The following is a 15,993-nucleotide window of genomic DNA, read 5'->3' on the forward strand; positions in this document are numbered from 1 at the left end:
ATAGACCGGAGAAGCTGACAAAATTACAAGTAGCTCGCGGTTATTCCAACACGGTAAGCTAGCTTTACCAGTTCTGTCTGCCTTTTGGCCTCGTCTTTCGTCACACAAGCCAGCCGGGGTCCAACTCGCTCAAAGGTACGTGCATTGCCCTTTCTAACAGTGACAGAAATTCCAGCTTCATCGCCTGTGTAGGTGAAGTGGAACTGATAGCACTCCAAAAGTTTGTCGGTTTTTCTGCAGTGAATGCCGAGGGAAAGATGCTCAAGGTATTCCTGACATTTCCACTGTGGTGCCAGCGGTGTATTATGCGGACGGTATAGTGGCTACCTGCTGAAGTGCGTCATTGACTGCATCTTGAAGCCACCCGAGTATGCGCTTCGCCTTGGCATTTACTGGCTTAAGTTGCCTGAGATGCAGACCTTGAAACTGCAAGGGCTGGAAAGCATCCTCTTCGAAGCAATTCCGCAGGTATAATATTGAAGACACGCCAAGGTTCAACGTGTGTTTGAGAATCTGCAGAGACTGCGCTCTGGTAACGAGATCAGTTTGCAGCTTGGTAGCCATGATCAGCAGTAGTTCCCACAAAAAAAACGTAGAGCTGCGGCAGAAGTGTAGTAGTAATGCCACCGGATGCGCCGGGTGTACACACCGCCAGCGATGTCGTACCGGTAGGTCTGTACACTGGAAACGGGGTGTCCAATTGACTGCCGTCAATGCCGCGAACCTGGTGACCCGTCAATCTGAATGATCAACCGGAGGACTTGCGTTTGGGGAGTAGTCGCTGTTCTCCAGAAAACGTTGCGTTTAGTGCTGGGGAGAAAGTGCCAGACATAGCGGAGTGATTTCGCATGTACGCCCCAAGGCAGCTCTCGTAGCCAGTACGAAGCTAACACACAGCTTTCGAAGACACACTTCAACAATTGAGGTTCCGCTCCTTCACCAGTGTGTTCGCAGTGGAGACGCCCCGGCGCCCAGTGCGTCGGGTTCCCGTTTTTGTTGTGATGAGAATGGCGGTACACACCGGGATTATTTTCGTGGAAATTGTTATGCACCAGCCACGCTTGATTAACCCCTCGTTACAACTGTCGAGTAAAAGGTGCCAACACACACCTGTGCCTCGCTTCGCACAACTACGAAGACATGACACCTCTTGCATCGGAGCTCACAAACGAACTGATCGAGTGCCACAGCTACGCCACGCTGCGATTCAATGCTGCTAGCGCGTCGATGCTGCTAGAGGGAGAGAGGGTAAAGAAGAGAAAAGCAGCATTTGTACAGCTACCAATTTTGCACATGGCTTGTTGGTTTATTACAGGTTTTCGGGAATTGTGGTCGCACGAAACTCGTCCGGACCAGTGCAATTTGCCTGCTGGCACCAATCACCGTCCTTCCAGCCGACAAACGCCGTTTTGTGGCAGCTAGCGGAGTATTGCTCTTTCATTTTTCGCCGTGGACTCGGCGCTTGATGCAAGGAGTCACCTTCATCCCTGGGAAATCTTGTACTTTTTTAATATTCTGGAGGTACTACAAGCGGACAAGTACCTGTTTCCGTAACCGAGTGCCAACCATTCCTCGCAATGGTAAGTGCCCACTACGGGGGTCGATTTTTCGCGGGTATGATAAGTCTTTGGATCTCCTCCGTCCATATCCGCGTTCCAAGCAGACTTATATAATCTGGCGATGACGTGGCAATGTCTTCCTATTGCAAGGGGAAGTCAGTATCGAGGGTGACGGGAATCCACGTACCGTCTGAACAGGGCAACGGCCTGTTCAAACGGCGGAGCATACCTTAGGTCGACCTCGACATCAGTGCACTCACAGACAATCCGGAGCACGAACGCCCTTTGAAATGTATGTTACATTTTGTGGCTCTCTCCAGGTCCAGTGGGATTTATTATTTTGGATGGATATCGGCAGCGTGCAAGCATGTGTGCAGCCCTGTATATGTGCGCTTTTTACTACCGCAGCTGGCCCGAGGTGACGATGAGCTTTGTTCCTCCTTCTATAGGAGTGCAAATGAACACATTCGTGGTGGCACCAGAGAGTAAGTCTTAGCACCGACTGATTGATTCATATTCTGCCAGTGGGCCTTGAGGAACAATGGGAGGAAAAAAGGCGAGACCGCGGACATCGCCAGCCGCCTGGCGTGGCGATGATGGGCCCGTCCAAAACGATATTTCCGTGTGTCACGATGATTCAAAGGTTGCAAGCAGCACGATCTGCCGAAGAGGCCTCATCACAGGGATGTGTGTAGGCAGAAGACCAACACCCTACAAATATGCCCTAGGATCAAAGTCGACACTTTGACCCAAACACACAAACAACAGGCCTCGACAAGCTACAAAGTGAAGGGATTGACTTCGCGTATGTGCACTCTGTGCTCCTTGGTCTGCTTGGCCAGGCTGTCTGCCCATTCCAGAGGAGATCTGAGACGGTACATGCCCGGCTACGCATCCCCAGAATCATGGGATACACGCAGAGTAAGGACAGGTAAAAACGCGCGATTTTCCACGCCAATCCCATATACTGCCTTTCTTCGCAATCATTAGTATAGTTGTCGTGTCTCACTGCGCAATTGTGGTGCTAGCTTTCACGAAAGCTGTGTTTCTTAATTGAGAAACCACCTGATTGTGCTTGCTCAGGCCTGCAAAGTCAACAGCTGGACACTGAGGCGGGAGAACGATCGACTGAAGGCGGAGAACAGAAAGTAGGTCTGACACACTCTACGGAGAAAACCTGTTGGCCAGTATAGATTGGCAGCTCTAACTCTGGTTAGCGGTGACTCAGATGCATTCGATTGCCCCTTGTTCAAGCGGCATCCTTCCGCTCAGTAAATTCGTCGGGGCTAGGACAGGCAGCCCCACCCCTTGTTCTTGTGTGGGCGTCGGGTTTGCAGTATCGAACGAGACTTCGACCGATTGTATCAACGCGCCTACATGGCCGAGGTTCAGCTCAACAATCTCAAGGTGATTCCTTCAATCCTGTGACAGTTTTCATCGACTGCTTCGGTAGCTGCTTTAGGTTGGACGACGTTAGTGTCCCCACTCTCACCGCAACCATTCGTTTCGTATCTTGCAAAAACGTAGTCCTAATTGAGCGTTGCATGCTAAAAACTCCCGTAGTTTTACTTCTTCCCATGGCGCAGGTGATGACCTGGCTGTACTGCAGAGGTGTGCGCTAATCCGAAGCCGAGAAACGGACACACAGTCAGCTGCAAGCCTCACGCATGGGTTCCTTTTTGAGTTTGATGTCTTGTAGGCAGCAGCAAGCAGGACAACAGTCGGTGGGGCGAGCTACAGTGTGACACAACTCGTCAAGCTTGCAACGAACCTACTTGAACTTTTGACGAAGCAGCCCGATCAGCCATGTGTCAGTGTCATTCCAGACGCGCTGGCTTGTCTTTCTATGTGCCACGTCGTAAGTTCACGGCTTCCATTCTCACGAACGGCGGTGTCTGTTTTTCGTTGATGCCTAGCTATCCCTGCCTTGAGTAAAGGCTGTCTGCGTTGTATAGCCAAACATGATCTGGCTGTCCTCAGCATCTCCTGCTCAAGCTGTACCTCGCTGACATCTAATGCACTCTGAGAAGTTCTCCTGCCGATTTGTTCGCATGGGACCCCCCCGCGTTAGGCTGTCAAGGTCATTTCATTGCAGGCAATGCCTGTCGTGTGGAACTCGCCCGACGTCTTGGTGCAACACCGGCGTCCCTCTTAATGCCGCCGTGCTTGCCGGTTTGAAGAAGTTAGGCAGGACAAGATACCAACGTGACGGAGAGCCTTCACTTTTTTAACGCTAAGCAACCACTTCCCCACGACCCTCGTGTTTCTGTGTTGTTCAGAGAGATAGACGACTCTTCGCAGCGGGAGAGAAGTTAAAGCGCACTCTTCAGTGCCCAGGCGGAACTTCTGCATATGTACGCGACGGACAGAAGCTCAATTGCTGAAGGATACTCACCGCGGAGGATTCTGCGGGGAGCAGTGTCGGGTTCCGTCAAAAACAAGTCTTACGACGGGAAAGGCGATACCAGTTCGTGGTGTTGCTTGTGGTTCATGAGCCTTCTTTCACCTTGTGAACTCTGGGTTGACGGCAAATGGGAGGGTATCGTCCGCGCGCGCAAACAGAAGCGACACTCAGGTTCCGTACGTGCAGTGTCATCCTGTGTAGCCTCCTGCGTTCTCCTTCGTTTCTTTTTCAGAACGCAAACGAATGGAAGACACGCCCAATCGGGAGACCATCTGGTGACGGTATGCAGTTTTGACATTTTGAGATGGAAAATCACCGCGCTGGGCGCATATGATCCCGTTGGAATTACGTCAGTAACACTTGAAGACAACATGGGGTCAGGTCGGTTTCCAATGTGGCTTCTCGTATGGCCCTCTTCCGACGCAAAGCGGTGCGTGCTCTGCGGAAGAAAGAATCCCAATCGAGCTGTTGCGACTGGCGTCTCTCCATCCTTTAAGTTGACAAGTTTGAGCTCCATTGTGCGTGTTTGCTGAGAATTCGTTCTGCATCACCAGCTGATGGAGACTTGCTCTCGGGAAGATGGACATTTCGTGTCGCAGTTTCGTCTGATCCGTGCCTGTTGCACTTCTGGGTTCCAGGAGATCTTGTAGTTCGCGTCAGCAACGCGAAGCATGTGCTTTCTCTTTCTGTTGTGCATTCCACAGTGTATTGCAATGTTGCGTTGATGTGGCAGCGATTATTTCCGCGTACAGCTGTTTGACCTGCCGAGCGATGGCGGGACTGTGAAGCTTCGGGCTGACCCCAACAGCATCTGAGCGTGAGACGGTCGTTGTCTGCTTTCTGTTCTGGTTATCTTGCAGTTGCTCCGGATCTCAAATGGCTTGCCACAGTTTCTGATGACTTGTCGTGGTTGAAATGGGCAGATCAGTAGGTCAACCCTATTTTATCCAGAACGCGAGCCCACGTATAGGCTGTATTCTTCGCTGCTGAAGGAGCACCATTTGTCAGTGCTTGGTGCCGCCTTGAAATTCCCTCTGACGTGCTATTTTTGTGCATCACGCGTAAATACAAAGGCGCGCGTTTGGTATAGTTCAACGGAATTTCCTGCAGCTGTCATGCATCATGAATGGATAATTCATCTTGTACATTCTCTCAGCAGTGCCTGGAGAGGACCGCAGGCACCAAGCTGTTCTACTGTCAGAGGTGTCCGATTGAAGGGAATGCAAAATTGTTCGACAGGCGTGGCTTTTGTGCCTTCCACTGCACCGACCCATGTTTCAACGCTGCACGTTGTGGTACTGCAGATGGGATATGATGCCGATGGACTTGCGCTGGGTCTCGATAGCAGTCGACGACCGCACCCTCCTGCTTCATCGACTTCTGTGGGCTCGGGCGCCGGTTGATCTTCGGTACCTGACTGTTGTCTCGGGCAACATGGATTGGCTATACATTGGACGTAAGTGTTTACCATACTTCACAGCCCCCCTTTTTTGTGCTCATACTGGGCAACTGCCGCTCACACCCAATGCTGCACGCGCAGAGGTTACGTCTGTGGCACGCATATATAGAAAAATGATTTGTCCCCTTTGTTTTTGGTCCGTAGCTGAACGGATGCGGGCCGTAACTATAACCACCGCTCACGTCTTGCAGATTTTGTCACCGTTCGCTAATCTTGCCAGCGGTCGACCGCTTCACACACAGCTCACGGCGCTTTTGGTTTCGTTTGTGGCATGCTCGCACCCATGCGAAGTTTACGGTGTGGAGACCGACGCTTGGTTTTTTGAAAGTGTACAGAGTACAGTCCTTTTCTTCCATACACGATGGTAATTGTACATTAGTCTGCGTCAGCTCCGTTGTGTTTTCCGCCGCCGCTGTGTTACAGCTGACAGATGGAACGCCACTCCTATGCAACTTCGGATGCGCGCGATTGCGTTGGAAGATCCCACGATTATTAGGCCTAGTATGACGGAAGCGGCGCTCTATGGTCATGAGAGGGACAGGATCTGCAATACACTTAGTAAGTGTAATGTCTGGTCCCACAAGCACTGCCAGAAATGATTGACCTCTCAGTGCGTGCCCTACATCAGTTGAGCCAGGCTGTTGTTGACTGCCAGTATTTCCGAAAGGCTGCTTCGTCTTGATATTTTACGCCAGTGCGTTACAGCAGTTGACGCAGCCTTGGCCATACTCATTTTCCTCAGCTTCGCAAGCAGTAGTGCATCCCGGCGAGGACTTGGTTTCTCTACCGTGATGTGTGCTTTACAAATTTAGCGACAGGTGCCGAGTCAGGCCTACCGATCTTGCCCTCTCCCCACGCTCCCGAGGAGGATCTCGACCTTACTTTGAGGATCAGCCTGTCTCCTGCTGACATCGCGACCTGTGCGAATACGGGAGAGGTAGCTTCCACTACTCAAGCAATGGCCACCGATGGTGAATCAAGAAAAATTAAACAGACAGGCAAAGTGCCAGCTGAGACACCTGGCCAGATCAAAGACACTACTAGTGTCCCTCCTTCAAAAGTGGGTATGGCAAAAACTGTGGCTTCCCCACTTTCGAAGACCGTCCCTTCTCCGAAAGCGGATGCAGCTGGGCTCGCACCAAGCAAGGCAGTTAGTGGTCCCGCCGGAGGTTCAACAGCCCTCCCGTCGCCGAGCAAGTTAGCAAGTCCTCCACCAAAGGACGGCGAGAAGCCAAGTGACGTGGCAAAAAAGGCTGCCGTAGCGTCTCCTCCAAAGGCAGAAGGAGCAGCAGCTGCAGGGAGTGTAAATGCCGCTGGTGGAGTCAAGGCAGCGAAGGGCCCACCTCTAGCCAAAAAGGGCCCCGGTCCTCTTGGGGTGAAAGGAGGAGCTCCCTTGCCTCGTCCGGGGGAAACAAAGGAAGAAGCGTCATCCGAGTCTGCCACTGCCAAGGTTGCTGCGGATCTTCCTAAGGGGACTCCAGTGGCTTCAAAAAGCGCTGTCCCTGGCAAGGCCGCACCGCTCGGACCGGGGAAAGAGCCCCCCGCACCGGGAGGGAAGACAGCCCCTGGGGCTCCTGTGGGCGGGCCAAAGGCAGAAGTAAAGAAGGTTCCTCCAGTTGGCGGACCAAAGACAGAAGTAAAGAAGGATCCTCCGGTTGGCGGACCAAAGGCAGAAGTAAAGAAGGTTCCTCCGGTTGGCGGACCAAAGGCAGAAGTAAAGAAGGTTCCTCCGGTTGGCGGACCAAAGGCAGAAGTAAAGAAGGTTCCTCCGGTTGGCGGACCAAAGGCAGAAGTGAAGAAGGTTCCTCCGGTTGGCGGACCAAAGGCAGAAGTGAAGAAGATTCCTCCTGGCGGGCCTCTAGGCGCACCGAAAGCTGACGGCAGCCCCCAAGCGGCACAGGACGGCGGGACTCTACCGAAGGCCAAGCTCGGGCCACCACCAGGGTTAGGAAAAGTGCTGACTAGTGAAGCTGCTGAGAGTATAAAAGAAACAGGCCCAGCAAAGAAAAGCGCTTTGCCCGGAAAAGGAGTGCCGCCACTGGGGAAGAAGGGGCCGCCACTGGCTGCAAAGGTAGAAGAGAAAGGTGGAGATTCACCGCCAGCTGCCGCGAAGGCTTCGTCAAGTTCGGTGGACCAAGCTGCGGATCAGAACGAAGGAGCGGGAGTAGCAGGTACACCCGTAAAAAAAGGACCGCCTCTCGGGAAAGGTCCGCCACCCAAAAAAGCGCCCTTGGTGGGGAAGAAGGCTCCTACGGCTCCTGAGGCACCAGACGCCAAGGTAAGGTCGATCAGTGAGCTGGACACCGGAGCAGCACGTCTGACCAGGCTGACACATCAACGTAAGTTCCGGAAGTTTGTAAAGAAGAGGCGGCTGACAAGCATAGAGTTCATACCAGTACACGAGAATGCACAGCGCCGCCTTATATTCGTCGGGGGGGTCGTCCTAGGTCCGCATTGCCCGCTGTGCAAAGCCAATTATTATCTAAATCGTTTGTTGGTTGTGTCGTTGTGCGGTGTTGTTGACCAGGCTGACGACGCGCCAGGAACGGCGGCGAAAAAAGGGCCGCCTAAAGGCCTCCCTCCCAAAGGAAAAGCGCCCCCTAAGGGTACGTTGGCTAGAGACCTGTTGATGATATTATCGGAGGATGCTTGCTACAAGCATCGGTGATATTTGCTTTCATTCTCGTTTAGCAGCACACTGACAGCTCCATGGCATGCACGGAGGTTGGACAGCAGCTGCTGTCGGACTGGGCAGAAAACGGGGTCGGTTTTCGGTCATAGAGCTTGCACTTGTTCTTCGCCACACGCGTTGATTGTAGGGGGTACAGTAAACCATGCGTAGAGTGCTGAAAAGGGCGTTTCAAAGGTCACCTAGTTTGCAGCTCGTTAGCCGGCATACGCCACCAGGAAGTTCCGATATTTTCCTCTTTCTCTTGTTTGTGTCCAGGCAAAGGATTTCTGTGAGATACCGTCGACCCATGTTGCAACCGGCACTACTCTAGACAAATAAATCTGATCTGGTGGCAAGAGCAGGTGCTACCCGCAACAGACGCGCATTTCTTCTGGTTGCTGGTCTGCCGTGCTGTGCATATAGAGCAAAAGCACACCCAGCAATTTGTTTGTTCCGGAATGAAGCTACATGAGTGTATGTCTGAGGATCGTTGTGTTAACGAATTCTTACGGGAAACACCAGTAGTGCCCGTGTTAATTCTCCAGTAAAACACTACGTTTCAAACTCTACCCCTCTTACGCGGTGGCGCCGTTCGCCCACCTCCCCTCCCGCGGGAGAGACAACGCTCGGTGTCCGCCCGTCGCTGCGAGTTCTCTGATTGCCTTCTAGCGCAATAGCCAGAGCGCTAGAAAGACTGAAACAAGAGAAGCCGTCTACAAACACTGTAGTGATTGCCTTCGTCCAGAAGCCTCACTCACATTACAGACCTAGGCAGCTCATCGTGGCACCTAGCGTTAAGCACCGCTTACATAACAATGTTGCACGAACCGCTTTGATTCTGTAGCATAACTGCCAGCATTCAAAATGGTACTTCTAACGACCGATTACCGACAACCGCTCACACAGCGAAAGGCTGCCGGTACTCTCGGAATGGACGCGCGCACTGAAGTCTATTATTCACGTCGTGACTACCATCGACGATCCTTGACTCTTTCCGCCCGTCCACTGGGCCGTGTGGTTGAAGCGACGTCACTCAGCTTGAATGTGTAGTAGCCGGCCGCCTGACTGTAAAATACACTTGTATTCTACAGTGTCACCATGCTACGAACGTTGTCGTACATCACTTGCTGCGTTCGCATCCTCACGTAACTCAATGGAACGTACGACGAATTACGTATAAAATCGGACAGAATGCACCATAACACAGTTTTCTTCACTGAGACAGAAACATCTGACCACTTAACATGACTTCAGGCGACATACTGCATTGGATCTAGGCTAGAATCTCAGGCTAGAAAATACAGACCCGAGAAATATGGACGGACGGGAAGGCAAAAAAAAAACTAAAAAAAACTAAGGATGGGACCCTCGCGCATGCCCGACTTGCAGGTGTTGCGCTTCTTTTCTTGCGTGATCAAACCATAAAGCTGCAGCCCCGCACGAATGACCTCGACGCGTGATCAAGTGTAGTGATCGCTCCTCTTCCCTTGATCACAAAATGTAATCACTCCCATTCTGTATAGGGAGGGCTACTAACACAAAGAGTCGTTACAATTCAGATTCACCCGGAGAATTATCGCCTATCGTATTCCTAACGAGCTTCGCTCCAGGATTCAGGCCGTGAAGGAGAACAGCTTCAATTGTTTTGCATCCAGAATCTCCGACGGTGTAAGCAACATATCTGTTTCCCCCACCGTTTGTGGCATACTGGAAGACAACAGTCACACGGCCGCTGCTTCCCAGTCCTATCGTGAGCTCTCCGCTTCCCGCTGCATCGTCCAGTTCCACTTCGTCGGACCCCGACTTTGAGGTGGTGTCAAAAGACAAATAATAATCGGAGAAATTCACCGTGAGTTTGTGACATGATCCCACACTAACATGGAGTTGGGGAGAGCTATAGGTGACCATCAGCTGCTGCCCAGCGTGGAGCATTGCTTGCAGGCTGTCACCGATGACACGGATTTCCGGAATCTGTTTGTACCACTCTGAACCCCCGGACTGGTCACCTTCATCAGGTGAGTCTGTGTCCCCGTCCTCTTTTGGGCTCGGCTGATCATCACCTCCACCAGGTGTAGTTTCACTTTCATCGGTCGGTTCCGAATCATCAACGGGCAACTTCGTGTCACGCGGTTGTACGGGCTGCCCTCCCTCCTCTTCTGGGACGTTGCCGTTATCATCTAAACACGCCGGGGGATTCTGATCCCTCGGGAGGCAAACAAGGCCTACTGGACATGCTTTCGGCACAGAGGTGAGTGCCTGGAGAATCCCGGACTCATCTGTGAAATGCTTTTTGTCTAGATTTGTCGCTGTCCCTGCAAGTAACCGAGCGCCAACAGGAAAAAGATGCCGGATGAGCCAACGATTGAAACTGGCTTACACATTCTAGAAAAAAAATCCCAGAATAACTGCTCGACTCGCATCATTGTTTGTTTGGTAAATCCTGAAAAACAATCCGATGCCTTTCTCGGGGTGTCCAGGATACGAGTGATGAAGAAGCAGCGTTACAGGCTGAAGCTGCACCTCGTGGCACTATTTCTGCTATTCCTGAATCTTAAACTCACCTAATCGTCCTCCAGGGCAGGACCAGGTTGTTCCGCAGTTACTCACGCACTCAGAAAAAACCGAAAATAATAAGCTCTCCTAAAACACATCAACAACAGTACGCACCTCAAATCTAACATTTCCCCCACTTTCCTCTTGGTGTTTGTCGGGAACTTCGTAAAACGTATGTGAATGCTATCAGCTAGTGTAAAACTGTGTGAACATAACTGGAAAGGCACAGAGGCCGTGGATCTCTACAGTTATCTCGTGCTCCTGCCCTCCACCGAAAACGTACATACGCTATGCTAAATAATCCCTGCCACCTCCGTGGGGTTAATTTGCTGCCACTAACACGGACGAGGACCAGGCTCATCTCTTCCGCGACCCAGGATCATGTCTCCTATCCCCCACAAGAAGCGATCGCTGACGATGTGGTGAGGGCAGACTAATGCAATCTAGCCAGCTCCTCCTTACTGGCTTGTAACATCTCCATTTAACTGGTTCCTTGTGTCCGAAGCCCTTCGACTTCCTCGCAACAGTCCCAGGATATCGTTTGTTGCAGTAGCTGTTGGCAGCCGCTTGGAAACCACTGCAATAGCGCACTACTCCTTCCTTGATTAATTGGGAAAGCTCATCATGTCGCGTAGCGTGGGTACTATTATCCCTATCAACTCCGCCAGGACACGGTATCGAAACGCCACAGTCGTCCACGCAGCTGAGGACATTGTTTTCGTCGCCTTCGGCCAGAAACGCCGCTGAATCGTAGCACCGCCATACGAGCTTTTGTTGGTCTTTTCTACCCAGGCCTTGTCGTGCAACTACCTGGTTGGCTGGAATACACATTTTTGAATATCCGTCATCGCACAGTTTTTTAAAAACCTCCTGGCACCATGTATCGAGGGCCCCCTGTAACGAACGTGCTGAGGCCGATGGTTGCGACGCTGCAAAACACCCGACAAATCCAGAAAATCAGTTCCGTGCATCAGAAGGTGTCCTCACAGCAGTTCGCACGCAATGCAGAACGTCCGATTGTATCCGGACTAAAAACAGTTCGACGCCTTGCTACTATGCGAAAAGGACTACACTGTTGCCAATGAATGTACTACGGTACCTGAAGAACCAGCAACCGGGTCCACTAGTTTCTTCAATCTACAGTTGCGAGACGCTCCAGGTGGGGGGTGTTGCAAAGCAAACAAACCAGCTGGAGACTTACCTTCTCCGTATGTTTTTGCCCCAGCGGTAAATATTACCGACAAAAGCATGACGAAAACCACCGACTGGCCCATCTTTGCAAATCCGATGCAGATCACCTGGAGAACCAGGGGCACGGGTTAAACAGCTGCGTCGACCTCTTAACAGCCACGTGAAACAAAACCAACCAACGAAAGCAGCGATTTTACAAGTTAGCACGGGAAAGGATTGACACAATGAACGTTTTAAAGCTTCCAACAACGAGAGGATCCAATAATATCTGCACCGCGACGCAGCAATCGGTAATGTAGCATCGGGATAGGAGGACGAGCCAACGGGACACAACCACGTCGGTTCCCGCGCCGGACGGTACCGGCGGTCGGCTCTCTGTGGATCTCAGAGACGCGACAGGCGAAATGGCGTCTCAACTGCCGTCAGAACTGTGGAATGCTCTCCGGCAGGTCAAAACTCTTGAATACACTAGGTTCCTGCGTGATTTCCGAATCTTGCCGGCTCGCTCAGTTACCATTTTTCACTCATTTCAGTCTACCCTACGTAGGTGACGACATCAGGCCAGGGGTGTGGAACCGACAAATTTGATTGTGAAATAATGCGTACCATGGAACGATGGCATTTGTAGATACGGTTGCACACACTAGTCTTTGAGGGACAGACTCCGATCCTGCGGTGGTATGCGTGGGTTCGAACCGCGATTGTGGCACCAGCAAAACTTTTACCGAGCGAAAACTGAGCGATTCTACAAACAATATGGGCTCATTCCTATTTTTTTTCCTGTTATCACAATGCCAGAGGCCGTCATAAGAACTGCTTCATCATTCTCACACGTGGCCTTCACTGTGGCTCAAAATGAATTTTATCCATTGTTTAAAAACTGAAGCTGCTTTCAACCGGAACACGGCGTGAAAAATTTTTTTGTTTCTCGGACTACACGTTCACTCATATATGCCACTGGCGTTTTTACTTCGACGTTGTTGCCTTTACGGCAGAATTCACAGTTCACCGAACCCGGAAATGGCTTTCGAATACTCTAGGGTAGTAAAGATCGTTCGAAGAGTCGTCGGGCTTGGGGTGACAAGGTTTCTAAACAGAGTTGGTTTAGACGCGTGTTGATTGCCACGGGCAGGGAGCAACTGCCTCTACGGTTTCGTGGCTCTTGTGGTACTAGATAAACGCCTGACAGAAAAACTGCGGTTGTGTGGCATGCGGCACGGCGGGATTGGCCTTGCCGAAGTAACGAGGGGAAGAGTCGAAGACGGTCGCAGAAGGTGGAGGCATCAAAAACGGTGAAAAGTGTGTTTGCCGGGACCGCCGTCAAAGGAGAGTGTACCGTTTGTACTGGTGCCGTATGAACTGAAACCCGAGCAATCCTCCTATTAATGCATTCCAAATTTTGAGTTACGATAACGGGCCTTCGGCACACTATGGCTGCGATCTCACTATACAGTGCCGAGAGACTCTCACATGTTCTATAACTCGAAGTAGCACGCCAGCATCTACAAACGGATGTCGATAGTGTCACCAGAGCTCTGGCTATCGGGACAAAAAGTTTTGCTTCTAGTGGCTTGTTGAACCGTCTTCATCATTGATGATGGATACCGTAGGTACAACAAGTGCCACATAGTAGCTGCTGGTAGTTGATGCCGAGGAACGTGAGCACGTCTTTCTTGGACTCTACTGCTGAGGCCACTGCTGATGAGGTGCCTGTGTATGGGGGAAGTGTAACGCACACCGTTCTGGCAATTGCGCTTGAATCCACACTTGAACAACCATTTCTGCATGCGCCGTGCCGCATTTGGCACACCTGCGTAGTCCCTTGGGGTACTTACGACAATTTTAGATTACACACATGTTGACGAGCAAGCGTATCTCCGCGAGCCCACCGCATGGCAGTGAATTCGCTCGGCGAAAGTCGCAGTCGCAGATACGATTTTTTTTTGTTCCCCCCAGTGCGGTGGAAATCGTGGCTGGTGGGCGCCTGCGCGGCGCATGCACACCGTGGAACCGCAAGACATTCTGCAGGTTTCCCACCCGTTGTCTTCCTCTCCCTTCACCGCCGTAATCTTGCGCACACGCTGGCCGTTGACGGTCGAATGGAGCTCGCGTGATCAGAAGATGTGTCCCAGATTTCTTGACCTGGCGGAATGAGACGCGAAAGTCGAGAAGAGTGACCTCGCAAATTCAGCGGGCTGGTAAACTTCAGGGGGTGCGGCGATAAAACCACTTACAGCCAGTGGTTGCCCAGCAATCTGACCTGTCCGTCACTGCACTTCACCGAACTGAGGTCCCCAGGAAGTATAGTTCGTTTCATTTTCTGAGCGGTGCTGTACTCAAACTGACTCCGGGAACTCACTTTCTACTGTGTGTTAGAGCTGATCAGTGTTCTGTGACCATGGCAATCGGACGCGGCGGACAGGATTCTCGTGCGCTCAACCCGAGAATCCTTTTGATATCATCATGGAAAAGATGCACCCGCCCAGATGAGGAAACAGAAGAAGCAGAGCCACCACTACTTCTCGAGGATGTTCGAGTCAAGTCTGGGCATCTCCCAACGCGCTGCGAGCCAGCTAATCAGCAACTGCTCGAGATCTTGCTTCCTCATCCGTCCCAACCGAGCATTGTTGTAGCATTTTTATGGGCGAACTCAACACTATATGAACTGAATCAGTTCACTCGTGACATGGGGCTGACATCGGTTCTCCTGAGGTCACCTGAATTCGTCTTGGGGAACGGTTCGCTTTTGGCAGCGACACCTTTTGACCCTCTGTTTATTTTCCTCGCTCTGCTTCATCGCCACGCCGCCGAGTTCTTTGTCCCTTTCTCGCAGCTGATTTCCCAGTGTGAGTATTCTCACGAGGTTCGCAGGAACCTCGCGTGGCTGGCGTCCGCGCCAGCAGTGACGCAGCGAATCTCCCTCGTTGCTGACGTCCGCTGCGCCGACAGTTCGACCGTTGATGGCCCGACCCTGGGGGGAGAGGCAGTTTCTACGTCGCTAGGCGTGCAACCAATTCCAGAGTTCTGCCGTCTGAATGTCGACAAGGCGCTTGCTTTTCTTCACCGGAAACACGCAAAGATGCTGAATACCATTCTACGTCTACGCCTTCCATTCAAGGACTGCGTCATCCTTGGCGAGAGCTCGCAGTACAATCCACCACCGAAGGGAAGTGATAGCGGATCTGCTTCAACCGACACACGGACCCGTACACGCCCACTCCCTGCGAATGGCCGCCTGAATCCACATAGAGATACTGTGTCTCCAAACGATGTGACGGACAAGTGCGAAATCGACATTTCTGCTGCGAGCCGCCTAGCGGAAGAAATCTTAAGTGGATATCTTCCCAAAGGCCTCGCAACCGCTTTGAAGCAACAATGTGACAGGCGGAGGACCTCGCGAACCACTAAAACTGGGGGAAGCAGGAGCGAAATCAGCTGCACACGTGCAAATGCTGCAGACGATAGCAAACTACAGGACGGCACCACCTCGATATGTGGCTCAGGACGCCTGTTTCCGGGTACTGAAGTTCTAAGTGGGAGACGCCCAGCATTTTCAGACGCCTCTGCCGGTCGGGAGAAATCTCTCGGCGGGCTCCTCGATGGCAGCGCAGGTGGAGCGAAGGAAACGGAGAGGCCCCCAGAGAGTTCTGGACCACCTGAAAGGACAGCGGAGTTCCCCGCGGGCAGCAGGAAGCGGCTGCGTGCTGGAACTTCTCCACGACATTCTGCGTACAATAGCTCCACCGGGAAGAGTGAATCCGATACGAAGGAGAATCTGTCGCGGCAAGCGGAAGAAAGACCAGACGCACTGCAGAGTGACGAGCGAGGAGCAACGCGCAATACTGAACATAGACAAGCTGCGGAGGCCGGAAACACGACAACTTCCTCCAATAGAAAACGTAGGAAGGAAGACTTGCCGCGTCACGGCTCCTCCTCTCTGAGAAGCCATGCAGGAGGTTTGGAGGCGGAAAATGCGCTGTCGATGACAAAAACCAAGGGCGCTACCAAAGTGCCAAACCAAACGTTAATCAGTTCATTCTTCAGGAAGAAACGATGAATACGAAAATAGTCAAGCGAAATGTTTCTGGCAAGAATCAGTATGCGGATTAGTGAGGTGGTAAAAAGAGTGAACGCAGAAGCTGAGGAACGTGCCGCT

At 51.9% G+C, this 15,993-nt stretch overlaps 3 protein-coding genes across 3 annotated transcripts; 2 read left to right on the forward strand and 1 right to left on the reverse strand.

Moving 5' to 3' along the window:
* Window positions 1-2,464: 2,464 nt before the first annotated feature.
* Window positions 2,465-8,386, forward strand: NCLIV_043260 (salivary proline-rich protein, related; the record flags this gene model as incomplete). Its single annotated transcript, XM_003881242.1, has 10 exons — window positions 2,465-2,490; window positions 2,897-2,966; window positions 3,259-3,417; window positions 4,196-4,244; window positions 4,824-4,890; window positions 5,268-5,419; window positions 5,846-5,980; window positions 6,235-7,700; window positions 7,950-8,028; window positions 8,370-8,386. 10 exons carry the CDS (start codon window positions 2,465-2,467, stop codon window positions 8,384-8,386), a joined length of 2,220 nt encoding a protein of 739 aa, XP_003881291.1.
* A 1,255-nt stretch (window positions 8,387-9,641) lies between these two features.
* NCLIV_043270 (putative microneme protein MIC1) lies at window positions 9,642-11,920 on the reverse strand (the record flags this gene model as incomplete). Its single annotated transcript, XM_003881243.1, has 4 exons — window positions 9,642-10,405; window positions 10,655-10,733; window positions 11,109-11,575; window positions 11,848-11,920. 4 exons carry the CDS (start codon window positions 11,918-11,920, stop codon window positions 9,642-9,644), a joined length of 1,383 nt encoding a protein of 460 aa, XP_003881292.1.
* Window positions 11,921-14,235: 2,315 nt separating this feature from the next.
* Window positions 14,236-15,894, forward strand: NCLIV_043280 (conserved hypothetical protein; the record flags this gene model as incomplete). Its single annotated transcript, XM_003881244.1, has 1 exon — window positions 14,236-15,894. One exon carries the CDS (start codon window positions 14,236-14,238, stop codon window positions 15,892-15,894), a length of 1,659 nt encoding a protein of 552 aa, XP_003881293.1.
* Window positions 15,895-15,993: the final 99 nt, after the last annotated feature.

The sequence above is a fragment of the Neospora caninum genome, chromosome IX, assembly GCF_000208865.1.
Source record: "Neospora caninum Liverpool complete genome, chromosome IX".
NCBI lineage: Eukaryota > Apicomplexa > Conoidasida > Eucoccidiorida > Sarcocystidae > Neospora > Neospora caninum.